This window comes from Bos indicus, chromosome 2 (genome assembly GCF_029378745.1).
Source record: "Bos indicus isolate NIAB-ARS_2022 breed Sahiwal x Tharparkar chromosome 2, NIAB-ARS_B.indTharparkar_mat_pri_1.0, whole genome shotgun sequence".
NCBI lineage: Eukaryota > Metazoa > Chordata > Mammalia > Artiodactyla > Bovidae > Bos > Bos indicus.
Window position 1 is genome coordinate 106738223 of NC_091761.1, and position 27037 is coordinate 106765259.

The 27037-nt window shown below is 49.1% G+C and overlaps 2 protein-coding genes and 1 long non-coding RNA gene across 8 annotated transcripts in view; 2 read left to right on the forward strand and 1 right to left on the reverse strand.

Moving 5' to 3' along the window:
* CYP27A1 (cytochrome P450 family 27 subfamily A member 1) overlaps nt 1-9334 on the forward strand; it is a 42635-nt gene extending 33301 nt beyond the window's left edge. Inside the window, exons 2-9 of the mRNA XM_019976886.2 lie at nt 2112-2302; nt 6517-6716; nt 6820-7017; nt 7166-7338; nt 8148-8314; nt 8521-8602; nt 8683-8895; nt 9032-9334. Of these exons, the coding sequence (XP_019832445.1) occupies nt 2112-2302; nt 6517-6716; nt 6820-7017; nt 7166-7338; nt 8148-8314; nt 8521-8602; nt 8683-8895; nt 9032-9151 (1344 nt within the window). The 3' untranslated portion in view covers nt 9152-9334. The remainder of the gene's footprint in view (nt 1-2111; nt 2303-6516; nt 6717-6819; nt 7018-7165; nt 7339-8147; nt 8315-8520; nt 8603-8682; nt 8896-9031) is intronic.
* Nucleotides 9335-11977: 2643 nt separating this feature from the next.
* Nucleotides 11978-21381, reverse strand: PRKAG3 (protein kinase AMP-activated non-catalytic subunit gamma 3). Of its 6 annotated transcripts, none has more exons than XM_019976919.2 (14): nt 21304-21381; nt 20910-20967; nt 20290-20445; nt 19549-19952; nt 18601-18682; nt 18327-18385; nt 18180-18225; nt 17915-17969; nt 17589-17715; nt 17289-17454; nt 16160-16197; nt 15864-16010; nt 15273-15504; nt 11978-14690 (listed from the first exon to the last, which is right to left on the reverse strand). In XM_019976919.2, exons 1-13 carry the CDS (start codon nt 21337-21339, stop codon nt 15388-15390), a joined length of 1491 nt encoding a protein of 496 aa, XP_019832478.2. In that variant the 5' UTR covers nt 21340-21381; the 3' UTR covers nt 11978-14690; nt 15273-15387. The 6 variants fall into 6 exon arrangements, with proteins under 6 accessions (XP_019832478.2, XP_019832469.2, XP_019832491.2 ...); XM_019976910.2 differs by having other exon boundaries at nt 17289-17457; XM_019976932.2 differs by having other exon boundaries at nt 20910-20949; nt 21304-21367.
* Nucleotides 21382-21538: 157 nt separating this feature from the next.
* Nucleotides 21539-25401, forward strand: LOC109570771 (uncharacterized). The gene is made up of 3 exons (XR_002182543.2): nt 21539-22003; nt 22223-22396; nt 23213-25401. It is a non-coding gene; the product is annotated as an uncharacterized lncRNA (long non-coding RNA).
* Nucleotides 25402-27037: the final 1636 nt, after the last annotated feature.

The following is a 27037-nucleotide window of genomic DNA, read 5'->3' on the forward strand; positions in this document are numbered from 1 at the left end:
GTATAGGAGGAACAGGATATGAGCTCAATAAATGAGTATTGGATGAATTTAATACTGTCCATCTTTGGAATTTCATCTGGCAGAGGCTAGCCCTCCCATTCATCCTGGAAGATGATCCCCAGGGGACTCTGGTCTGCAAAGGGGCATTTAGATAGGACGTATCTGAGAACGCTAGGGCTCTCTAACTGGTTCAGGTTACGGCTTAATGGTAGGCTCACAGACATAGCACACATCTCTCAGCAGGTGTTCTGGTGTCTTTCTAAAATAAGTTCTTACATAAATAGATCCTTGTTAAGTTCCACCGAGTAAACTAACTGAGAAGAGGAGTATGAAGGAAGAGGGAAGAAAGCAATGTCTAGGCATGGGGGAAAATGTCCCAGAAAATTCCAAACCAATAGCCAGGAAGTGGTGCCAGGAGCTTTGGATTCCAGGCAAGAAGAGGTGCCCAAGCTTATTAATCTGGTCCTTTAAAATACGATTTTTTTCTGATTCCAAGATGAAGGTAGAATACTTGAAAAACAAATCACAGTATAAAGAAGAAAGTAAACTATCTATAAACCATGACCTAGAGATAAGTATTGTTTGCATCATTATATAAAAACATTACATGTCATTTTACTTGAACTTAACAGAAGGAAAAGAAATCAAACTTCAGATAAGAAACTAGTATTTAATGTCAACAGTAAGACCCAGTAAAATTGATGATTCTATGGACTATGAGTTCTATAATTTGCATAAAAATCTCTTCTCTATAATTAAAAAAAGTTTATTTATTTTATTTTTGGCTGTGTCAGGTCCCAGCTGTGGCATGAAGGATCTTTGTGGTATCTTTCAGTACAGTGCGCGGGCTTCTCTCTAGTTGTGGCACACACCTTGGAAGTGGCAGCAAGTGGGCTCAATTGCCCTGTGGAATGTGGATCTTAGTTGCCAACCAGGGATCAAACCCGTGTCCTCTTTATTGAAAGGCAGACTCTTAACCACTGGACCACCAGGGACGTCCCTTGTGTCCATAATTACAATGTTTCTTTTATAAAAACCCTTTGGACTAATTTTGATATTGGAACACATCCGATCCTCTTAAAACATATTCAGTAACAGATTATGAAAGATGAAGTACTTGGGAAAGCACTATGTTTCATTTTATTTCAGGGTAATTTAGCTAATAAATTTAATCTTAGTAGTTCTGGATTTTTTAAAGTTTTACCTCCCCCTGCCAAAACATATTGTTTTCTCCCTTATTTTCAACAACTATAAAAACATCATTCATTTGCAATGTCAGTTTCATAGATGTTATGTGTCTCAACTGTCAAGTGCTGTAGAAATTCTAAGATAAAATATTGAGAATTACTTTCCTTAACACAGCTAATAAGATTTTTTATTAAAAAAATTCATGCCACATAGTTTACTTCATACTTACATCTTGATTTTCTCATTCAGCTTCTTATTTTTCCTGGCATTTCTAGTTGTGTTTCTTTTTTCTTATTGGTTACACGAGATGCTTATCTTCTCATGTTTGGAAGCAAACTGCAGGAAATTTAAATGCCTTCTATGACAGGAGGTACAAGAGATTCAGGTTGGATCCCTGGGTTGGGGAGATCTCCTGGAATAGGAAATGGCAACCAGCTCCACTATTCTTGCCTGGGAAATCCCCTGGACACAGAAGCCTGGCAGGCTACAGTCCATGGGGTTGCTAAGAGTCAGATATGACTGAGCAGCTGAGCACACACACATGAAGGGGCCATAGACATTCTACTATACTTCACTAAGGGCTCAGTTTCCCTAAAACCCTGGGCCCCCAATACCCATACCTCAGCCTACTCCAGTTTACCAGGTATCTCATTTTTCCAAAATTTCATTCCTCTAAGACCTTAGTTCCCCCAGTTCTGCCAGCTACTCATTGCTCTCAATACTTTAACTCCTGTGTCACCATTTTGTCCAGTGTTCTCCTTTTAAGACTACAGGCCATCCCAGCACCTACCTCCTACAGTGAGTTATGCCCAGCCCACCTGCTCTGGTGTGGCCATCGGACATTTCCTCTATCCTGTTTCTCCTCTCCAGGAAGTGCCTGCTTGCCTAGGCCATGATGATTCAGCTTTGGTTGAACCCCACAGGTGCTGAACAAGGCCAAGTACGGCCCAATATGGATAAACCGAGTAGGGCCTCAGATGCACGTGCACCTGGCCAGTGCCCCACTCCTGGAGCAAGTGATGCGCCAAGAGGGCAAGTACCCGGTACGGGACGACATGAAACTATGGAAGGAGCACCGGGACCAGCAAGGCCTGTCCTATGGGCCCTTCACCACGTGAGCTGGGGCTGGAGGGACTGGAAGAGGGCCCCAGAGGCCAGGCCCAGGAAGTGGCACTGGGCAGCCAGAGGATAATGGGCAGAGTAGGATCTCCCTGTGTCCTCCGAGCCTGAGTCTAGAAAAAAGCCTCTGTGTCTAGAAAGCGGTGGTTGGGTTGGACTGAAGCCCGTGGACCATTCATTGGCTTTTCCACTAATATATCCTATGACTATAAACGGATGAATAATATACCCTCCTTGGGCTTATGTTTCTTATGTATAAAATGGGAAGCTTGAATTACAGGATCTCCAAGGTATCTTTCAGACCTTTCAAGCTCCATGATTCTGTATTATGGTTGAAAACATATTAACTCAAATCCTACTGGGACATATTTACTTATAGTTGAAAAAAAAAAACAAAACACAGCAGCATCATATTAGTTGGGAGGGCTCAATTTAATTTTAAGAATATTTTCCAAATTATGTATTATATGCTTGTTGTTGGTTATAACTTTCATGGATGCTCTCAACACAGAGAGATACGTGTAGGTTTTAGCCTCAAAGTCATACCTAGAAAAGTTAAGATTATTTTGGCAGTGACACATTGAAAGATAAGCTGAGTATATTATATATTCAAATACCAATTAAGGTAAATAATTGAGAATCATTGGTGATAAACCATTCCCAGTGCCACAACTTGTAATTGGGTATATTACCAGGCTTCTTTTTGCTATAGTATGTTAAAAGAGCTTCCAGAACAATGAATGGCTTTTTATTTTCCCTAGTTGTCTGACATTCACGTTTCTAAAGTTATTTTTTTAAGGGATTAAAGTTAATCCAGGTGGTTGAAGTAATAGCAACAACACTGATAATAACTGAGTGTTTATGACACGCCAGACATCAGGCGAGTCTCTTTACATTTATTATTTCATTCTAACCTCACAACAAGGGCGGGAAGTAGATAGTATTATTAATCCCCATTTCACAAGTAAAGAAACTGAGGCCTAGAAGGGTTTGGTTTTTGCACGACTTGCCAGAAGTGACGCAGTGAGTAGTGACATAGATCTCTCTGATCCTGGAAGGCAAGGACTTACTGCCTTGACGTGTTTGGAAAGGAACAGACTGGTTGGAAGGTTCATTTTCTATGTCTTTGATGCCTGTATGTTCATTCTGTCATTTCATAGCTTTCTCTTTTCCTGGTTCCTTCAGAGGTGGGTGGTTTCAGAACTTAATTCCTTGGTCCTTTTTTCTAAGTTTTGAGAAGAGAATAGAGAATGTTCTTTAAGAGCTGTTTAGCCTGATATCTGACCTTGAGGGCAAGATTTGGGTCTCAAGGATGCTGTACAATATTTGAGACCCAAATCTTGCCAAGAGAGTAAATCCTTAAAGTTTATATTTTTATGGTGACAGATGGTCAGGTCAGTTCAGTTCAGTCGCTCAGTTGTGTCCGACTCTGCGACCCCACGGACTGCAGCACACCAGGCTTTCCTGTCCATCACCAACTCCCAGAGCTTACTCAAAACTCATGTCCATCAAGTCGGTGATGCCATCCAACCGTCTCATCCTCTGTTGTCTCCTCCTCCCACATTCTAGTCTTGTTATGGTGATCATTTTGCAATGTATTCAGATGTCAAATCATTATATTGAAACCAATATAATGTTGTATGTCAATTATAAATCAATAATAATAATAATAATAATAAAAGATTTGGGTTTCAGTTTTTCACCAGGTCAGGCCATCACTGGACTTGATGGTTCAGATTTAGAGCTGGAGCTAAACATATATATATATATATATATATATATACCCCTTTGTGATCTATTATACCCATTTCCTCTAAAGCCAGTTTCCTAAATATGTTATATAATATATGTATTTAAAATCTATTTTGCTAACCTATGAGACTTTTTTGTTTTAACATATATATATATTTAAAATCTCATTTTCTGAAGCATTGTTTCCCAAGAAATATTTTAAAAACCACAGAAGGTTCTCATTTAAGTTCTGCAAATCTATTCCTATTGTTGGGAGAGTTTTACTCTTGGAGAAGCACCCAAAACCTGAAGTTCCAATAAATACGGCTGTTCTGGTTTTCATTTTTTTTCTAGCAACACTTTTATTGCAGTTTCCCCCAACATAAGATGTCTCTAGTGTAAAGAACCTACCTCCAAATGCAGGAGACCTAAAAGATGCGTGTTCAATCCCTGGGTCGGGACGATTCCTGGAGGAGGGCATGGCAACCCACTCCAGTATTCTTGCCTGGAGAATCCCATGGACAGAGGAGCCTGGTGGGCTCAGTCCATAGGGCCATAAAGAGCTGGACATGATGGAAGCAACTTAGCACACACACCAATATAAGAAAGAAAACTCCTAGGGTTTGAAGTTCATTTATTTATTTATTTACTTTGTTTTTTAAGGTTCATTTAAGTAAAATATATTTTTCAAATTTATTGAAGTATAGTTGGCTTACAGTGCTGTGCTGTACTTAGTCACTCAGTCGCATCCAACTGTTTGTAACTCCATGTTTTGTAGCCCACCAGGCACTTCTGTTCATGGGGATTCTCCAAGCAAGAACACTGGAGCATGCCCTTCTCCAGGGGATCTTCCCAAACCAGGGATCGGACCCAGGTCTCCCACATTGCAGGCAGATTCTTTACTGTCTGAGCCACCAGGGAGCCCAATAGTTCAAAATAAAAAACCTGATTCTTGCCTTAATACTTGTGAATGTTTTTCTTTTTTAAAGACCGTATGAATTTTTAAAATTCGAAAGTAATATTTATTGTAAAAATTCCAGTAATAAAATATTATCTCCCTACCCCTTGGTCCCATCCCATCCTCCTAAGTAATCCTGACAATTTGGTGTATATTCTTATCTTGTTGTTGTTTAGTCGCTAAGTTGTATCCAACTCTTTGTGACCCCTGGGCTGTAGCCCTCCAGGTTCCTCCATCCAAGGAATTCTCCAGGCAAGAATACTGTAGTGGGTTGCTATGCCGTGCTCCAGGGGATATTCCCAACCCAGGGATCGAACCTGCCTCTCTTACATCTACCTGCATTGGCAGGTGGGTTCTTTACCCCTACTGCCACCTGGGAAGCCCTATATTCTTCTCTGTGAACATACAGATATGCATGTAGATATATATAGGGTTCCCTCTCTTCCTCTTAAAATTTTACCATGTTATACTTATTACTCTACATCTAGCTTTTTAAAAAATTGACCCATACCCAGCTTGCTTAGGAAAGGTAATGGGTTTGGGGGACTGCTGAAGATGGGAGTAGCTCCTGCACATTAAGCCCCTGAATGGGAAGTGTGTGTCCATCCCCATGAGAATCCCTGTCTAACCAGGGTGAGGACCCAAATACCTACTGCATGGTTATGGCAAGACAAACTGGAGCATCAGCCAGATAATGCTCTCTGTCTCCTTGTCGCCTTGAGCCTAGCAGAGCACAAAGGTCCTCTGAGCACCTCAAGAACCCTCAGTTGCTCTCTTTTATCCCTCATCATCAACACAGAGGCACCAGAGCCACTGTAGCTGCCTAGCTCATTTCACATACAGAAGATTATAGAGTTGTGTCATCCTAAGATAATCACAGTCAACATTCATTAAGTATTCACCCATTTGCCAGGCACCAATCTAAACACATTAATTATCCTACTAAGATAGGTGCTCTTATTATTCCTATTTTACAGAAAGGAAACTGAGGCACAGAGAAGTTGAGTCACCTGCCTAACGTCACTCAGCTGACATCATCTGACCTATGATTTGACCCTAGGCAGATTGGTTCAGAGGGCTTCCCAGGAGGCGCTAGTGGTAAAGAACCCGCCTGCCAATGCAGGAGACGTAAGAGATGGGAGTCAACCCCTGGGTCTGGAAGATCCCCTGGAGGAGGACATGGCAACCCACTCCAGTATTCTTGTCTGGAGAATCCCTTGGACTGGAGGAGCCTGGCTGGCTACAGTACATAGGGTCGCAAAGAGTCAGATACAACTGAAGCGACTTAGCACAGCACAGGTTGGCTGAGATGCCCACCTTAACTACTTCCTTTATGCTGTTAGTGAAATTCTGAAGTTTTGTGATTTGAAGATTCTGTCATTTGAGAGTTTGTGATTCCATAATTCTAGGTCTAGGGTCTGAGATTTTCCTCAACTCTGTAAGGGTCTCAGTGGGAAGACACCACCTGACCCAGTCCCCACCAGATACTGACACTGGTGCCACTCTTCCATCGTCGGCAGGATGGGAGAGCAATGGTACCGGTTGCGCCAGACTCTGAACCAGCGGATGCTGAAGCCAGCCGAGGCTGCGCTCTACACGGATGCTCTGAACGAGGTGATCAATGACTTCATGGATCAACTGAAACAGCTGCGGGCAGAGAGTGCCTCGGGGGACCACGTGCCTGACATCGCTCACCAATTCTATTTCTTTGCCTTGGAAGGTACTCTGGTGGGGAGAAGGGCCGGGTGGGCGTGTGTCAGGGGTAGGTGTGGGTTAGGGGTAGGCTGTACTCCCCTCTGATGACGGCCACCATGTACCTCCAGCTATTTCCTACATCCTGTTTGAGAAACGTATTGGCTGCCTGGAGCGCTCCATTCCCAAGGACACCGAGACTTTCGTCAGATCTGTCGGGCTCATGTTCCATAACTCGCTCTTTGTCACCTTCCTCCCCACGTGGACTCGTCCCCTGCTGCCCTTCTGGAAGCGGTACCTGGATGGCTGGAACACCATATTCTCTTTTGGTGAGGAGTCCAGGGGAAGAAGTGGGGGCATGGGTCCCAGGCTCAGTGCAGTAACAGCCCCCAGTACTCTCTCTCAGGACTTTCTCCCTCGGTCCTTGGAGAGCATGGCTTTTGGCCGCATCCTCCCGGTTCCCCATTGTCCCTGTAGGAAAAAAGCTGATTGATCAGAAATTGGAGGAGATAGAGGCCCAGCTGAAGACAGAGAATCCAGAGAAGACCCAGATATCTGGTTATCTGCATTTCCTGCTGACCAGCGGACAACTCAGTCCTCGTGAGGCTGAGGGCAGCCTGCCCGAGCTGCTCTTGGCTGGAGTAGACACGGTGCGTGAGAGGGGCGGGCGCGGAGGCCAGGGCCTCCCAGCTCTCATCCTGGGCCAGTTTCCCACTATCCTCCACCTGAGCCTGACCTTCGTCCCTCCAGGTACCTGCTTCTCTTTCTGTAATGTGGATTTAGAGCTGGAAGGAAAATGGGGGTCATTCAGCCTTGTGGAGGTGGGCCAGGAGTGGTTCCAGTGTGAGGGATTCGCTCACTCCCTGGAGCCTCTCTGACAGCTGGGAAGTTTCATCTCATACCAAATCTACTCCTTCATGCTTTCATCTAAGCAGAAAGTTGAAGAGCTTGCCCATAGCACCTTCTTAGTAGGGCCTCTTTCGTGTGCTTTTGTCCTGTTGGGTTTCTCCGTTAGTCTCCTTTGCTGTTACGGTGTGATTCTCTATCATATCGGTCCTTATCCTGCATGAAGCCACGTTGAGCATTGGAGAGAGGGTCCTATAAACCCTGGAGTCTAATCCTGCTGTGTAAAAGTGTTAGTCGCTCAGTCATCTCTGACTGTTTGAGACCCCGTGGACTATAGCCCACCAGGCTCCTCTGTCTATGGGATTCTCCAGGCAAGAATACTGGAATGGGGTGCCATTCCCTTCTCCGGGGGGTCTTCCTGACCCAGGGATTGAGCCCGGGTCTCCTGCATTGCCGGCAGATTTTTTACCATCTGAGCCCTCTGGGAAGCCCTGCCATACTCGAAGCAATTTAATTTCTCTCCCACATTTTGCAAACATGCAAACACCTTCCCACCATCTAACTGGGCCTCTTTCCTAGAAATCCCTGCTCACTTCATCTCTTTACCTCCCAGACATCCAACACGCTGACATGGGCCCTGTACCATCTTTCAAAGAACCCAGAGATCCAGGCGGCCTTGCATAAGGAAGTGGTGGGTGTGGTGCCCGCTGGGCAGGTGCCCCAGCACAAGGACTTAGCCCGCATGCCCCTGCTCAAAGCTGTGCTTAAGGAGACCCTGCGGTAGGATACTGTCCCTGGGAACAAGGGTCTGTGTGTGGAGGGGAGCTCAGAGACAGGAGTGGGAAGTGGGGGCTGAGGGACTGTGGCCAGGGTCAGAGATGAGATGGGAAGAGGGGACTGGGGGACCAGAGGGGTGTGGCCGAGTGGGTGGGCACTCTGACCCTCCTTGGATCCAGAGACAGGTCTGCACTTTCTTTTCCCTGCAGTCTCTATCCTGTGGTCCCTGTGAACTCCCGGGTTGTCGTGGACAAGGAAATTGAAGTTGGTGGCTTCCTCTTTCCCAAGAATGTGAGTAGGGCTGGAGAGCCAGGGTTCCTGGGGGCACCTCACAGACCTACACTGATGTGCCACCCAACCTGTGTGTGCAGACCCAGTTTGTGCTCTGCCACTACGTGATTTCCCGGGACCCTGACATCTACCCCGAGCCTGACAGCTTCCAGCCCCAGCGTTGGCTGAGGAAGAACCAGCCTGATGCCCTCAAAACCCAGCACCCATTTGGCTCTGTGCCCTTTGGCTATGGGGTTCGGGCTTGCCTGGGCCGCAGGATTGCAGAGCTGGAGATGCAGCTGCTGCTGACAAGGGTGAGTGGGGAGAGACTGGAGGGGTATGTGGGCCAGGGGAGCTGACAGGGGAGTGAGGCACAGGTGGGGGTATGCTAAGGAGGGCTGTGGATGGAGGTCACAGACTCTAAGCGCCCCTGTGCCTTTTACCTCCCAGCTGATCCAGCACTATGAGGTGGTCCTGGCCCCTGAGACGGGGGAGGTGACGAGTGTGGCTCGCATCGTTCTGGTTCCCAACAAGAAGGTGGGCCTGCGTTTCCTGCAGAGACAGAGCTGAGCTGGGCCCTTGTTTCCCCACTTTCCCAGCACAGGGAGATGAACCTCAGTGTGCTTCCTGCAGAACCTGAGCTTTTGCTACTTTGTATCATGTTGAGCATCTCCCTCTCAGACAGAAGGCTGCTGCCATGGCACATTGCTAACCTTGAGGGAAAATACTGAATAAAGGGTTTTTTATTCATAACTAGAGATCTTTGTCATTCTTGTTGACAACCCAGCACCTGAAGCTCATTCTGTGGTTGGGGAACAGGCTCTCCCACTTAGGAAACTTGGTGGGAGGCAGAGCCACCTCCCTCCATGGAAACTGAGCACATCCTATGCTTTCCCAGACCTCACAGAGAAATCTTGGCCTTACCTAGCATTGGCTGAGGCCCTATCCAGGCGGAAGCTGCCAGTCCACTCCCCAGGCACAGAGAGGACACCATATTTTGAACAGAAAGTGCTTAGATACAGGCAGTGAGGTCACAAACATGGTCGGAAGAGCCCTAGGATAGGCCTACAGGAATGATTCTAGGGGCACCCCTGGGGAGGCTCATCAGTCCAGGAAGCCACACTCAGGAGGATGGGGTTTGGGAAACTCACTACGACTGTTGGCCCCAAAGCTACTCCATGTCTCCCAGATCTGTGCTGACTAAACAGAAAAAGAAAAGATGCCCCCTCCTCCCAACCGCCCTGACAGCAAAAGGAACAGGAGCTGTAGAGGGTGGTCTCTGCCTCATGAACACCTTTCAGATCTCTTGCATACAGTTAAGAGGCAGAGCCTAGGTCCTACCTGGGACTCCAGCTTTGAGACAGTCTGGGGATTGTAGTATTTAATTTTCCAGCCCCTTCAGTACAGGAAGCCAACTAGAAGGAAAGTGGGTTGGCATGGAGATCCAGTGCTCAGTAACACAAGCCTAAAAAATCAACTAATCCCAGCCTCGAGGAGACACAGCCCCAGTGGGAAATTTCTGCTGAGTCACAGAAAGCTGGACTTTCTTATGTCTGTGGGGATTTGAGTTTGAGCCTACTAAAAAAAAAAAAACAAAAACACGTCATTGCCGTGATTAACATCCTTCCACGGCTCCTCAGTCCTGAGTCAAGGTCTAAAGTCCTTACGGTGGCTTAGATGGCTGGTGTTCCAGCGGCCTGCTCTGTGCACTCGCCCACCGCCTCCACCCTTTCCACAGTGGTGCCCCAATTCCTTGTATCTCCCCCGAGCACGTTCTGCTCTTTCCAGCCTCAATACTTGGTACTTCATGTCCCGTCTCCTTGGAACACCCTCTTCACCAACTGGTGTATCGTCTCAGAGAACTTGCTTTTCCTCAGGACTCAGCTCAAATGTCACCGCCTCTGCAAAGCCTTCCCTGACCTCTCTGGGCAAGCGCGAACACTCCCTCTTGTGCTATCCCCTGTCCACCCATAAAACCAAGCACTCAGCATGTTCACTGCATTCTAGACCCGACTGTCTCCCCAGCCAGCTGGGAACCCCACGGAGGGCACAATCCCAGTGTCTGACTCTGTGTCTAGCACAGAGTTAATCAAGGTAATGAATAAATGTTGAATGAGAAGAGACTGGACTAGAAGGAAGGAAAGGAGAGTGGAGGCTACAGAGCTTTCCATATTAAAAAGAGAAACCTGGAGAGAACTGAGCGGGGATGCTTGATTACAAGCCCATGACTCTCAAATCCACCAATGTAGGGCTTCACCAGTGAGAGCTCTTTGTAAATGTACAGGATGGGGCTGGGCACTGAGGGGGCCAGGATCTCTGCACAGTCGACCGGAGAAGACTGCTGCCTTTCCCAGTGGGCTGCTCCTCCAGACCACCAAGGGTCAGCTGCCCAAACCACGGGGACCCCTCAGTGCTCGCATTTTGGGTCGAGGGTGGAGGGGAGGAGGAAGTCATGTGATGTGGCTGGGATTGAGGTTTTTAGCAGCTGCAGAAGAGTGTCAGGGTTCATGGTCTGTGGCTCAGTTAATGAATTTATAGGCTAATCTCACATCAAAATCTGTGAAGATCTGGTATATCTGTAGGTTAGAATAGTATTCAGCCATAAAAAAGGAATGAGGTACTGATTCATGCTACATCATGGATGAACTTTGAAAACATTATGTTCATGAAGGAAACTAGACACAAAAGACCACATCCTGTATGATTCCATTGACATAAAAACTTCTAGAATAAGCAAATCCATAGAGACAGAAAGTGAGCTAGTGGTTGCCGGGAGAAGTGTGTGGGGAGTGACTGCTAACAGATACAGAGTTTCTTTGGGGTGATAAGTATGTTCTGAAATTGGATAGTGGTGATGTTTGTATGACTAGGTGAATATACTAAGTACTGCTGAATTGTACACATTGAAACAGTGAATTTAACAGTATGTGAATTACATCTCAATTTTTAAAAATCTATAAAGACCAATTTGGTGAGATTATTGTAGAAATAGCTGCCACTGGAAGTTATACCTCCAAAGATACCACAGAAAACTGAGGCAGCAGTGCCCTGCTGTACATCTGAAGGGCCTAAAATCCAGTCTCTAATCAGAAATCAGAGATGCAGAACCAAGACAAGAGCTCAGAGGATGGGTGATGTAATGATGTCCTCGTGAGGCTGAATCAAGAGCCAGCTGTATCCCCTTACATTTTGGTGAAGTGTAGGCACAGCCTCAGAGGCTTCCCCCTGCAAGTGACAAGTGACAGGTTGTGTTCTAAAAGACGAGCTGAAGGGCTATTAACGTAGCTGTGAAATCTTGCCCAGAGTTTGCTACTGTAGAGTCCACAGACACAGCTCTGGGAAGAAAAGTGTCAAAGACTCCTACTCAAAACAGGAAAAGACAAAATTCAGTATGGGCATGGTCAGAAGCTGTCTCTTTATACTTGAGGTTCTTTACATTTTTAAAAATTTATTTTAATTGAAGGATAATTGCTTTACAGTATTGGGTTGGTTTCTGCCATACATCAACATGAATCAGCCATAGGTATACATATATCCTTCCCTCTTGAATCTTCTCCCACCTCCCTCTCCATCCCACCCCTCTAGGTTGTCACAGAGCCCTGGCTTCAGTTCCCTGAGTCATAAAGCAAATTCTTACTGGCTATTTATTGAAATATAGAAAAACAAATATGGCAGTTAGCATACATGAAGTTCTTTGGCTTTTCTTGGGAATTAAAAATGGCATCTCTCAGTTTATATTCCATCTCATTGCCTAGACAAGTCACTTAGCATAAATGGAAAAAAATTACTTTCTTTGTCAATGATTCATTCAAATATATAAAATACCTTTTGGAGACAATGTTGTAAACAAACTCGGCTTCAATTAAAAAAAAAAAAAAACCCATAAGGCTTAGAAAACATTCACGGGGATTTCCCTGGTGGTCCAATGGTTAAGATTCCATGGATTTGATCCATATCAGGGAACTAGAGCCCGAAACCTACAAGTAAGAGTGAGCACAGTCAAACAAATTTGAAAAAGAAAAACACACACCACAGGATAGATGTGATATAATATGTGGGCTCTTTCCCATGAAACTTTCTCTCTGGAGAGTGAAAAACCAGGCCATCAGCCCTGGTTTGAGCCCTGTGGGGCATTGCCTCGAAGACAGACCCTGCTACACTCATCCTAGAGCTGGGCAAGACAGCTCTCCCCAGGTCCCCAAGGACACTCACTTGAGACAGCACTGAGGGCACCCCCATCCCATCCTCCCACTTGAACCCAAGACCCAGGACCTTTCTAGGTGGGGCCAGAGCAGAATCGGCGCTGATGCACTGGTTATAGCAAAACCGGAAACGGAAGTTGAGTGTCTATGAGAAAATGCCTTCACTTACTGCCTGACTCATCAGCACAGATGGCCCCACTCTGTTGCTCTGTGAGGTAAACAGGGTAGGATCATATTCTAGAAACACTAACCTCCCCATCCCGACCCCCCCACCGCAACAGCAGACCTGCAGTGTCTGTTATCACAGGGGAGGGGGTGACACAGCAAAGCCCAGCCTGACTCAGTGGGGCAGATGGCAAGAACTCAAGATGCTTACGGTGCATTTGGAAGAGTGTATGACGGGCCAGAGCAAAAGGCCCCTTCTTTCCCCAACTGCGTGAAGATTCCACAGGCTGGTGGGAGTTGAGGAAGCAAAGAGACTATAGACCGACATTTGGCAGGAGGGATAAGAAAAGGAAGCAGTGTCTGAAGTGAGAGGGGAGTATGACAAACACCTCAGAGAAGTTCAGAGATGAGAAGGGTAGGAAAGCCCTGGGCCCCATGTTTCCCGGATAGAGGCTAGGAGAACAGGAAAAGTCAGGGTAGACCAGACCACTTGCTGCCTGTCTCAGCAGGTGGGCTTAGGATGGCCCCACAGAGCTTCCTGAAGTCTAAAGGGGTGTGGGACCAGGAGCTAGAGTGTCCTCACACCCCAGCAGGCAGACCCAAAGAAGCTTCATGGTGGGAAGAGAGGGGGCACCTAGCAGGGGCCACGCCCACTGGTGACCAACCAAGGGACAGTCACATGGAAATGGGGATGTTTCAGCAGGTGCTGGCATGGGTGGATGATTGATGGCTGAGGAGCAAAGTCTTACATCCCAAGACTCCCCCATCACTGAACTTAACCCCGAGAAAAGGTGGGAGGGGAACCCCAAATTGACTGAGATTAATTTCTACCACCTGGTGAAATGGAGTTCATAAAAGAAGTTACATTCAGTGTTAGAAAAATTATATGTTTCTTACAGGTTAGAGTTTGGGGTCTGAATTGTACCCAGTACATAAGTAACTAACATTTTCTTTATAATTTTGTTATAAACAAACGATGAAAAAGACATTTCAGTAGAATAACACTCCATAAGCAACAGAAACGCCACTTGCAGAGTTTGTCAATTACAGATTTTCCTTCGTGTCTTTGAATTCAGAAAGGATGGCGCGGGGTGGGAGTGGGGGGTTCTTGCCACGAGTTCAGATCAGATGACCATAGCATTTTCTGACTGAAAATGATAAAATTTGAGTTCATGGGCTGTTCGTTTCCTTTTTGTTGTCTCAATGGTTCATCCTCAGTGATCCAAATGCAGGCCCTCGCTGGAGACTGAGAACACTGCTCGATGGTGAGAGCTAAGGCTGAGAATGGAGCGGGAACCCTACTCAAACCGGCAGCTGTACGAAACTGCTGCTCTGTGAGGCCCTGCAGGCAGCCCTGAAATGCAGTGCTCGGGGAGCAGGAGGGCAGTGACAAAGTCGGGAGGAACCGCTAGGGCAGCGTCCATGGGGGAAGCACAACTGGGACTCCAGGAGCTGGGGGCTTGATGCCAGGTAATCCAGAAGTGGAGGAATCCAGAGCCCCTGCCTGAACTCCAGAGCCCCTGACTGAGGGCTCCCCACCCCACTGGGGCCAGGTGGAGGAGAGCAGCGTGGGTGGCACAGAGCAGGCAGCCCAGGGGAAATCCTAGTGCCTCTGATTCCAAGAGCTCCGGGCTTGACTCAGCTGTTCTCTTTACTTTCATCATTCACGGTAGACCGGGCATTCCTAAGGGCTTCTGGGAGCACAAGCAGGGCAGGGGGCAATTGGGGAGGGCTAGAGAAGCCTGTGAGGGAAAGAGGAAGACTAAATAAGGAGGGGAGGTTGCCTTTCCGATAGGAGAACCTCAGTCTTGCCATCCTTTGCCAAGCAGGTGGAACCTGTGCCCCCACCCTCTGCACCCCCCTGGCAAATGTGCTGCCAGGAAAGAGTGTGAGATCATGTCCAGTGGACTGCGATGATTACTTAGAGAGACAAGCTCTCTCCTTTCAGCCTTAGTTCTTACTGGGTGTGGAAATTCCATTCAGCCCAGGTTTAGTAACTGGCTCTCTCCCAGTAGAAGCCCAAACAGGCGGAAATTGAACGGTGAGAGGGCAGGTCAATCTTCCCAGGGGCCCCTGAAGTCACATCGCTGCCCTTGCCTTTACTGTGGCCCCTGTCCACCCCTCTTGTGAGGGCCTCCTTCACCTCAGCTGAGAACGGGACAAAGCAGTGGCCCGCAATGAGTCCTGATACTTGAAGTTTTCATGGGGCTGCTCAGCTCCAAGCTGGGCCCCTCCCCTCCTCAGCGGGCCCCAATCTGAGATGTGGGTTCCCCAGGGAGTCTGAGGGGCTGGGAATGAGGTCAGTAGTACAGAGCAGAGCCTACCTGAACAAGAGCGGAACCTACAAAAGGGGGTGGGGGAGGGGAAGGCCGAGTCCCCGGCTCCCTTCACTGGCTTCCAGGTGTGGAAGGTGGCCTGAGAGTGAGGACTCCGATGTTCTCAGGCCCCGAGGGCGTCGATGCCAGCAGGGCTGAGCACTAGAGCTTGAAGGATGTCGGAGAGGGACACCACGCCCAGGAGGTGCTGGGTTTCATCCACAAGCACCAGCCGGTGCACCTGTGGGTCCACAGAGGCTCAGTGAGGGGGCAGCGCCATGTGGCTACAGCAGCTGATGAGGTTGATACCAAGAATCAGGGACAACAATTTGACATAACTGGAAGCGCAAGAGTCTGTCTCCTAGTAAACTAGTGTCTCCCAGTTAGCAGGAGCTCTGCCTGCCCTGGGGTGGTCACCGGCTGGGGCCCTTGGCCCGAGGGCCCCAGGGACAGGACCCGTCGCCGGTCAGTGTGGACACCGAGAGCTTGGCCATGTGATGGGAGGATGGGGCAGGTGCCTGATGGATAGAGCAAGCTGGAGCTGCTCATGAGAAGGCTGGCCCCACGTGTTGGGAGCGTGTCTGAAGGGGTGTGGGGTACCTGCTCCCGGGCAATCCGGTCGATGACTTCCCCCAAGGTCTCGTGGGGCTGGCAGGAAAGGACTCCCTCCAGACACAGCGTCCTCCGCCTCAGTGCTTCTCCCACACTTATATCCAGGTGGTTGTACGTTTGTTGGGCTGCCAGGTGCTGGGCAGGGAGGGAGCAGAGCTCTTCATCAGCCCTCAGCCAGACTCCAGCCCCTCAAAGCTCAAGGACCCCCTGGTCATCCCTATCCTCACACCACAGCCTCCCTGTGGCACCCCCAGCGCTTACAATCCATCCCCCCATGCACTTACAATCACATCAAAGCGGGAGTAGAGGCCCACGACCTGTCCTGCAGGAGTTGGAGGGGAAGGGGGAAAGGTGAGAAAAAGACAGGGGAAAGATTCAGGTCAGAACCAGGATGCTGTGCAAGGGCCTAGCGTGGGCTTTCGGAACGAACTCCTCAACATCCTCCCCACCCCTCCAGGTTGCTGGCTTTATAACAAGGCATCAGGCTGCCACCACCCTGAATCCAGGGATAAAACAGTGTCTCAGAGACGGATACCCGACACCATGCCTCCCGATGTGACGAGATATGAGTATGTGGCATCACTTCTGAGATAGTCTAGCCTCAAATATATAGCCTGAATCTGCGTGAGCCTTTAGATCTAATTTTCAGTTTATAGGAAACACAGGAACAGAGGACCAATGTAAAGGCCACCTGCAGAAAGCGAGCAGGCAGATCTGTGGAAACGGGACATGCTGCAGAACCCAGGCTTCCCATTATCAACGCCATGAAAATTAAGCAGGGAAGGAACTGTTCTAGAATAAAAGACACTTAAGGGATAAAAGAAGCAAATTCAAAGCATAGACCTTAATTGGATCCTGATTTGAACAAATCAACTGTAAAAAAATTATTATTGGGAAAAACGGGGAAATGAGAGTTAGGATAGGATTTTAGGTAACATTAATACATTATTTGTAATTTTGTCAGGTGATGTAGGAAATATACTTATTTAAGAGATGCAGATGAAGTGTTGAGGTGAAATGACATGATTCTATACTTTACTTCAGCATAAAAAAAAGAGGAAGAACTGGTTATGGCAATGTGTTAATAGTTAATCCAAGTGGATCCATGAGGTTCATTACACAGTGTTCTCTACCATTTTTATACATTTGAAATTTTTCATAATCAAAAATAAAGTAAAACATTTCTTGATAGCCAACTTCATTATGCTATTTTTAACTCTGAAGCAGTTTACAGCTGATTCTCAGAGCAAGAACCTGATGTCTGGCTTAGAGAGGCTAAATAATTGATCCAAGGCTCAAAGCAGGCAGAGACTTCCAGCCCTGACTCCATCCTGGATCTCGAGCTAATGTCACATAGACCCCGGCTCCCCACAGCCCCACCCCAGCCAGAATCCCCATCCTGGGTGCAGGTACCAGCTTCGTTGATCACCGGCAGCGCAGACACGCGCCGGTCCACAAATATGTCCAGCGCGGTGAGGATGGGTGCCGTTTCCAGCACCACGGCCAAGTCTCGGAATGTGCCGATGCCCAGATCTTGGATGGTGCGGTAGAGGAAGGAGGGCCGGGGCAGCAGGGTGCGCTGCTTGGGTTGGAGACAGGTAGGGTTCAGGGTGGAATAGCCCACAGGGGGCTCCCAGCTGCTCCCTCCCAACCCCTAGGGCAGAAGCCTTCTCTGCTCCTCTGGTCGTCCCCTGAAGCTGTGCCCGGGCTCACAAAGATGTGCAGGAACTTGAGAAGCCGTTTGTGTGTGAGGATGTGCAGCACGGCGCCTGAGACTGGGTCCAGGACCGGCAGGCGGTGGATACGGTTCTTGATGAGGGTGTAGACAGCTTCAAACAGGCTGCAGAAGTGGGAGCGATGAGGCTGGGGCTGCCTGGGGAGAGATGCCTTTACCCCAGCCCCGGGGAAGGAGGACAGGGAGCCGAGGCTGCCTTATCTGCAGTCCACCAAGAATGAGCCCATGACTTCAGAACTGAGGAGCTGGCGAGGGGGGTCTGTGCAGGGCAAGGAGGCTCAAGTGATTGTCTGGGGACGCTTACCTGTCACTGGGAGAGATGGAGACCAGAGGCTTAAAGCAGCCTTGAAGGTAGATCTCTGCAGAAAAGCAGAGTCAGGGCAAGGGAGCTGGCCACCCTGTCTCACCCAGCAGCCCCCAGACTATCTCCCCTCCTTTGGGCCCTCTGAGTTCTCTATTACCCTTCCCCTCCCACCTCAAGGAATTGCCCCCTGCCCATCCTCTAACCCGGGTCCTTGGCCCCACACACCCTCTACACAGCCCCTTTGCAGGACCCTTTACCCACTCACCCCTCCAGGTCTCAATCTTGTGTTCTTCAATCTCATAGATCTGGACCTAGAACATCAACAGAACTCCCCAAGTCAGACGTGGGCTTCCTGAACTCCTTCCGCCCCAGTCCAGATGGGTGCCCCTAGGACCCTGAGCCCACTCCTCACCAGGGGGGACCGGTAATAGCGATGCAGAACCAAGATGAAGTCTGTGATAGTCAGCATCCCTGCGGGGGGTGGGGGAGGGCAGAGAGAGGAGTGGGGTTCACCCTGGACCCTGTGGCAGGAGGCAGGTGAAGGGCTCAGCCCCTTCTCCATCAGCTGGTCACAGCTGCCCCACAGATGGGGGTCTCCCAGCCAGCCTGTTCCCCCCAAGCCAGGGCCCTGCCCCAGAGCCCAGCCCCAGAATCGCCCCACAAGGTCCCCTTTTTCCCCTCCTCACCCACAAAGCTCTGCTTCTTGCTGTCCCATAGAGGTGCGGCCCGGACACCATTGGCCACCAGGGCAAAGAAGGCCTTCTTGATCTGAGCCACAGGGAGAACAGTTGAGGGTGAGTTGCTCACCACCCCTCAGAGTCCCCTGTCCTGACCAGGGGCCTCCCAAGGGGCCTTCTCACAGGCCCTCTGCTCCAGGAGCCTGCCTGACACTCGACACAACCCTCGTGGGCACATTTGCTAGAGATAAGGCTGCAGGTGGCCAGGGGCACTAGGTGACCCCTTAACAGGCACACCAGGCTGAAAATGTAGGAGACAAATCCAGTATTTCTACACCAAAGTCCTAAGTGTACATACGCACACAGGATAATTTGTGCCAATCTAAATACTAGAGGTGTAATTCTCTGATATTTACAAAATATTTTTCTCTAAATATATTTTACATTGACTCATTTTGGCCTCATCTGAGGCGATACTATCCATACGTGCTGGTTGTAGCTTTGTAACACACATCAAAATAAATACAAAGCTACTAAATTAAATATTTTTGCTCATATACCGCTAGAATCAAAATGATATACCTTGTTTCTACCCTACACTACATCCTGCTCTTCAATACACAGCAAGAAGAAAACGCTTTCTATACAATTCGGGGTGTGAAAAATGCTCCCAGTCATCCTGGATTGGCCCAGGAGTCCTCTGAAACTTGTAGGGTAAAGCAGGCATTCCTGTCCCCATTTTAGAGATGAGTGAAGTAAAAAGACCTACCCCAAACCCTATAGATACTGAGTTGTAGAGCTGAGATGACAATTAGGGGGTGCACACAGAGAGCAAAAGCTCCCCTCCCCCAGTCTCCGTGGTGCTAAGGAGTTCTGGAAGGGATGTGTAGCCGGGCGGGGCTGGCAGGGGATCCTGGGGGCTGTGAGTATGCAGGTGGGGCAGAGCGGCGGCCTTACCTGTAGCGTGGTGTCGAAGATGACCAGCTTGGAGCTGGTTGCCATGGCATCGTAGCAGGTGTGCTCCTGCATGAAGTGCATGTAGACCTGAGCCCCTGGCTTCCGCAGCTCATTGTCCCAGCCGAGCCTGAGCACCGGCACCTGCGGGGACGGGCACTGGGCCGGCCTCTCTTCCACCAGGCCGAGCTCATCCCCCCACGCTGCTGGGGCTGAGAACTCTATGCCCTGATCCAGATCGTCTGTGCTGGAGCTGGAAGCGGAGGCTGTACAGTCAGCGGGGAGGCTGTCTCGTTCTGTTGTGGGGGTGCCCACCGCGGACAAGGGAGTGGCTTGGGCCAAGGGTGTGGCCTTGGGGAATGTGGCCTCCAGCCCGGTGGACTCAGCAGCTGCCCTGGACTGGGGACCTGTTCAAGGGGAGAGGACAGTAACTCCATCTTCCAAAGCATGTTCCCATCTGTTGTCTCCCTTCATCCTCAGAGCAGTGTGGGAAGCCTGGATGCTGAGGTCCCCATTTTGCGAGTGAGAGAGCTGAGAAAGTCACACCAGAGGGTGGCTATGTCCTGAGCTGGCCTTGCTGGGCCCCTGGATCAGCATTGCAGTTGCCCTCTCTCATGTGGGGAAACTGAGGCCACAGAATGTCATGCGTTGTGTTATGGAGGGATCCAGGGCAAGGCCAGCTTCAGTCTCGGGGACTTCCCACTGCCCCCAGTCCCATTTCCCCAGAACTGGCCGTGGCCTCACCTCCCTCCAGGCCTGGCAGCTCCCTTTCCTCTACATCCTCCTGGCTTTTCCATCTTGAGACCTTGGTCCTCTGTTCCCCAAGGCTTATTTCTGCGCTGGTGGTCATGGCTGGTGATGGCCATGAAGTGCTGTCTCCTTGCTCTAGGAAGCTCATCTCTGGAAGGGGGAATGGGGCCTGTTTGGTTAATGGGGAGTAACATAGTAATACAACTGAAATGTTATTAACAATAATATTCAATATTTGCAAGCATCCAAAGGTCTTTTCCTCCAATGTATTTCTCATTCAAACCTCATAGCAAGCAACTTATAGTATCATCCCTATTTTCCTAACAAGGGACCTGAGATCAGAGAGGTTAAGCAATTTGCCACAGATCACACAGCTAACATGTGATCAAGTCAGGAGGCTCCAAATCTTCAGACTCTAGATCCACCCCCCTCCTTTCTTCTTCTGAAAGAGGAAGGAGGCGAGAGGGCAAAGGAGGAAGAAAAAGCAAGTATGAACAAAGAAGGAAAAGGAGAAGCCAGGCTAGTGGGGTGGGGGAGATTGGGAGCCTAGAGATGTGGGAGGAAAGGAAGTGGAAGAAGAGGCTGGGCCCATGAGGAGGGGCAGCCCCACCTACCTTGATGCTCGGGTCCCCCAAAGCTGCTCCAGGAGGGGGTCTGTGTGGAGAAGAGTGACTGAAGAGGTGGGGAGAACATCCTACACTCAGAACCACAGGAGCTGCCCTTCCCACCACACACACCCCCACAGACACACATAAACACATTCAACCCACCCAGACACTTACATACACTCAGAAACTCGCATATTCAACCCTCCCCAGACACACGCACGAGCACACAGACTCACACCAGGAATGTACACATGCAGACAGCCTCCTGCTCCTATACACAGAGAAAATCGTGGTCAAACACACCCAAATGCACGCACACATGCACATAGCCATGCGGCAGGGTGCTCTCAGCCCTATGGCCTCAGCTGCCCCAGCTCCCGGCCCCCCGGGACCCCAGTACCCCACACAGTGCGTGCTCCAGCTCCGCGGGCTCCATGAGCGAGTGCGCAACACTGTATCTGGGCAGCACTATTCTGGGCCCGGCCCCTGGCACCCTGCCCTCCCGGATCGGGTTCTCTCTGATTGGGTGTCAGGCACTGGGGAGGAAGGGGTCCACCCCACTGCTGCTCCAGCCCTGAAGCCGGGGGGGGGGCTGCTGGGGAGGTGAGGGGAGGGGCGCACATGGAATCCTGATGCCTGGTTCTGTCTGCCTCCTGGGTGTCCGATGATGGGAGAGAAGGACCCTGCTGTGGGGGGAGGGTGGGCGCTGGGGTGGGAGGAGGGGGTCTCTCAGAGCCCTGGGGTTTCTTCTCTGAGAGCCCTTCTCATCTTTGTCAGGTGCCAAAGGAGGGAAAACAGAGGCAGTTGAGCTGAACTCTCTTCCTTGTACAAACCTGGGTCATTGGTGGTGCTGGAATTAGAAAGGGCAGGTTGCAGCCGGCTGGCAGGTTGGGGCTAAGAGGTTTGTGGGTGGTACTGGGAGAATGGCCAGTGTGTGTCCAGATGTCACTATTCGAGCCCCAGGGGCCCGTTCTTCTCTAGGTGGAGGAGCTGGAACTGGACGGTTCAGGCAGGTGGGGAGTCCTGAGAATCACCTTGACGGCATGTGGTGGGCTTGCACTTGTCTCCAGTGTGACAGACACCTGTTTGTGCCTGTGGAGGTAGGTCCAGGTGTGCAGGAGCCACTGTCCCCTCATGCCACTGTGTGTGTTGTTCCTGCGTCTCCTAGAGCCAACAGGATCCCAGCTGGCTCTGGTGGCTGCCCACCCCCCACCTTCCTTAGCATTCCTGGGGCCTGAGTCAGTGTCCAAATTGGGAATGCTGACCCAGCTGCTCCAGCTCTCCTCTCTGCCCCCCTCCCCTTCCTCTTCTCTTTCCAGACTCTTCCATCCCCGTCTCACCATGGAGTGAATGGATGCTCCATAATGGGTTATTGGATTTCTTGCTGAGTTAGTGAGTGTATTTCCCATCACCCCTCAAAGCCCCTGTACTGCCTACAGGGATGGTGGAGGAGAACAAAGCCAGGAAGAGGCCGGCCTGCCATGTGTGTCTTGGTCAGTACTGGGGCTGGGTGCAGTTCCCCTTCTGCAGGGCCCCTGAGGCTTGTTCCTGTCTGGTCCCAGATGATGGAATAGCAAAGGCACAGCCAATGGGACATTTCAAATGGGGGAAAGGTCATGTAGACCATCCCTGGAGATAGATAGTGCCTAGGTCCTGTAAAGCCCCGTCCCCTTATTCTCTGGACACCTTCACAGCCAAGCCACATATAGAACATGTGCAGCTCACACCACTGCCTTCTCCCTCAATACCTCATTCTCCCCTTTACCTCAGACATATTTCACCTGCAAGACCAGAAGCAGGGGCTCCTCTTCCAATAAAGTCTCCCTTGATTGCATCACCCTCATTGTGGTTGTTCAGTCGCTCAGTCGCTCAGTCACTTAGTCGTGTCCTACTCTTTGCGACTCCATGGACTGCAGCACACCTGGCTTCCCTGTCCTTCACCATCTCCAGGAGTGGTAGTTTGCTCAATCACCCTCATTGCACTGATGCTATAGCCATGCCCTGTGTGCACATCTCAGTGTACACTGGGCTGGCACTCACATAATTATTCACGTGTGAATGTCTTTTATCTCTTAGTAAACACTGGGTACCTTGATGACCATACTATGTTGGTTGGATGTGAGGGAAAATCTGTTTTGGGGTCAGATTGACCTTGTTAAAATTCTTGTTCTGCCATTTGACCTTGGAAAGCATTGCTTGTTCTCTCTGAGCGTGTTTCCGCGAATGTAAAATGAGGATAAAAACATTCGGTGCCAGACACTGCCAGTTGCCTCCTAATAACTCTTTCTCTCTTCTTGCTTTTGTAATAGAATCACTTGAATTTTAACTGGAATGACTCCCTATAACAAAGACCTAAATTCCCAGCTCTTGCAGTTAAATCTGGCCTTGAGACTTAATTTGACCAATGTGAGTGGTAGTGATGGGAGCAACTTCTGGATCCGGACTTAAAAGAACGAGCACGAGTTCCTTTCCTCCTCTGATGGCTGGAATGCTAATGTGATGGCAGGAGCTAGAGCAGCTATCTCACAGCCAAGATGGAAAATGCTTGTTCAAGGTTTCAGAGTCACCCTTCCAGGTTTAGACTGTCTGGAGACTACAACACTAGAGAAGTAAACTCCTTTGTTTAAATCATCCTTAAATTGACTGTTTGTTATAGCAACCAAACATGTATCCTAACTAATGCAAAATCTGATATCTGGAAGTGACACTGCTTTAAAAGTCTAAAATAAGTGGCATTGGTTTGGAAATTGGACTTCAGGTAGCAAAGAAAACTATTGCATGCTGGTAAGCTGGTGACCATTGTTATGTTACAGCAACACATATGATCTGTCATCTATGATGCCTTGAAAGGTCATCATATGCTAACAGAGCCTGTAGCTCATGGAAACTGGTATGTATTGGCTTCTGCTGGCTGCTACAGGCAAGGTCTTATAAGAGAAATGCACTCAGGCAGTGAGTTGTAAGTGGTGGCTTGAAAGAGGCAACCTTAGCAAGGGTTACAAACCTTTCTTGAGTGCACCCAATTCTGTAGATAATGGAAACCAGTCCCATGGGCAAAACAGGAAAGTTCCCTGGTGGCTCAGACAGTAAAGAATCTGCCTGCAATGCAGGAGACCCAGGTTCACTCTCTGGGTTGGGAACCCCATCCCCTGGAGAAGGGAATGGCAAACTCACTCCAGTATTCTTACCTGGAGAATTCCATGGACAGAGGAGCCTGGTGGGCTACAGTCCACGGGGTTACAAAGAGTAGGACATGACTGAGTGACTAACACTTTACAACCGAGCATATTTTTTTGACAACCTCAAGGTAGCCACCAGCAGTTCAAGAGAGAATGGGAAGAATGCCAAGTCCAGAATAATCAAGCAGGAAAATGAGAACTTTGGCTCTGGTTACACAAATATGAAGTCAATCAGAAGCCTTGGGAGATTTTAAGGGTGTAACATTGGCAGAGAAACTATAAGCCTGGTCAGCAAAGACTGGTTTGCTCCTCCACCCACCCAGTTGTCCCTAGCCCTCAAAATCTGCACCAGCAGAAAGAGTGCTGTGTAAGGTCCGCAAGGACGGCCACGTTCACCAGCAGCCTAGGGGATGTCGCGTGAGAAATAACTTCCAAGAGGCAATGGCAGAAGCCACTGGGAGAGTAGAAAGCTTCGCTCCCGGAGATCAGGACCAGCAGTGGCTGGATGAGCCGCCCTGGAACCGACTCCTCTGTGGGGAAGCCATGCTGCAATTCCTGTCCAGCTGGATTTAGTTATCACTAAAGATCAGGTGACTGCTGGCTGTTTGCCATTCTTCGTGTTCTGGAGTTTATTGTTCCTCCTCTACTGTTACCCTGGGGAGGGGGAGGGCCAGATTACCTGCCTTTTGGTTCACAGGGCTCTAGACTCTGAGGATCCCATCCATACCCAGGGCCCTCACATATTCTGAGTTCTGAGCTGGAGCTGAGTCTAGATGGAACTCTGCCTTGCCTCTCTTCATTGTTATTATTGTTCAGCCTCTCAGTCATGTCCAATTCTTTGCAACTCCATGGACTGCAGCACACCAGGCCTCCCTGTCCCTCACCATCTTCCGGAGTTTGCCCAAGTTCATGCTCATTGCATTGGTAATGGCCTCGACTCTGGTGGCTCGGATGGTAAAGAATCTGGCTCTCTTCAGAAGGTGCTAAATGCAAGGTAGGGTGAGGGGTGGCCCAGTATAGGCTCTGGCAAAGCAATAGTTATTTTCCCCTTCTTCTTCCTCTACTGCTAATTCCCCACAATTTTAATGAAGTGCAGGATTATATTTCCCAGCTTTTTTTGCAGATAGCATGGCCATGTGACTAAGTTTGACCAATGGGATCCACACAGCAACGTTATCTGCAACCTCTAAGGATGCCCTCAGGAGGAAGGAGCAGATTTTCCTCCTCCTACTGACTGGAATTATGATATGATGGTGGGAGCTGGATTGGTCATTTCAACTCGTCGGTGGGAGGTTGAAAATAATAGAATTGAGATTGAAAATAATAGAATCTCATCCACTCCCCATCTCTGAACTGTTATGTTATAAAAAGAAATAAACATCTATCTTGTTTAAGACACTAATCAATAGAAACTTTGCTACAGCAGCCAAGCCTCTGTATGACTAATGTATTTACATGGCAGGATCGGGGTAGGGTGAGAAATTACAAGTGTATATAATGATGCTTCATATGTATGCAGTGCTAAAGATCTGCCAGACACTGCAAAACACGTTGTGGACAGTATCCCAGGCAGTCCCTCACAACCCTATGTGGTGAATGCTTCACTGCTATGATTCTACAGATCACACGATCAAGGCACAAGGGATTAAGTAACTTGATCAAAATCTCAGAGCTAGAGAGATGAAAGTAAAAGTTGCTCAGTCATGTCCGACTCATTGAGACTCCATGAACTATACAGTCTATGAAATTCTCCAGGCCAGAATACTGGAGTGGGTAGCACTTCCCTTCTCCAGGAGATCTTCCCAAACCAGGGGTGGTCTCCCACATTCCAGGTAGATTCTTTGCCAGCTGAGGGAAGCCCAAGACTTTGCCCAGGGTCAAACCCAGTGTTTCTGAACTAGCACCACACTCTCAGCCACTAAGCGTAATATAAACGAAGCACAGGCCTGGCATGTAATATATGCTCAGTAAGTGGTTACTATAATTACTACCTCACTACTTGCTTCCAGTCCCCCTAACTCTCTAGCTACAGGGTTCTGAAAGCAGGTAGGCTGGGGGTGGGAGAGGGTGGGGGGGGGGGTCTCTGACTCTCCAATAGTCATCTCATGGTGGCACCGAGGTTGGGATGGAAGAGGGCCAGGCTGGGGCACACACTAGCACTGCCCAACACTAAAATCATAGTGATTTTCCAGTTGTGAAAAAGGAGCTCCCACACCTGCTCTTGCAGCCAGCCCAGCCCCACCCATCCTCTTCGGCTGGGCGAATCAGCAGAAGGTACTGGCTTTGGTTGGGAAATAAATACTCCTTGGGTGTTAGAGTTTAGTCTCTGGTAATGGTATCATATTTCTTGAAACCCTCCTTCTCGGCTCCATCTCAAAACTGGGGGTAATAAGGACACTGCCCTCTGACCCTATGGGGAAATTGGCCACCATCTCTGAATCACTGATTTGTCTGGGACATGAGGTTGGGATCCTGTTTAAGTGTTATTTTTATATCAGAAGGAGTAAAGCAGCTGGAGGGGGTCAAGAGAATAGCCTGGATGAGACCATTACTGATAAATCACAGATGGGGTCCCCTGTGCCAGAGTGGTTGGGAGGCTGTGAGAGCAACCTTTATGCCAGTCACCCAGACCCCAGCTCCTGTCCTGTCTGTGTGTAGCTGAAACCAGGCAGCGTCTGTGCCAGTGTCCCAGGGACCTGGACTGAACCAGCACCTTGCTACTACAATTTAGTCAGCCCCGCAGGCCCCATTACTGGGCCTTTTTCTGTCAACTGTTGGAGATTGAAAGGGACAGATGGTGCTTTTGTCTACCCAGGATCCATTTCACCCTTCTTTTGGCAACCCCCCAAGTTTTCCTTCAGGGGACCACATTTCCTCCAATCTCAGAGCATCTGAATCTCAGAGGAGCTCACCCATCAGTTCCAGGAAGTATACAGCTGACTCAGACTTAGCCAA

Coding starts and splice junctions, on each gene's coding strand:
- PRKAG3 (XM_019976896.2), bottom strand. CDS start 21,048: ATGTGTGTCTGTGGGGGTGTGTGTGGTGGGAAGGGCAGCTCCTGTGGT. Junction 18,683..19,548: donor TCTTCGACACCACGCTACAG/GTAAGGCCGCCG, acceptor CCTGTGGCTCAG/ATCAAGAAGGCCTTCTTTGC. Junction 16,198..17,288: donor GCCGGTGATCAACGAAGCTG/GTACCTGCACCC, acceptor CAACTCCTGCAG/GACAGGTCGTGGGCCTCTAC.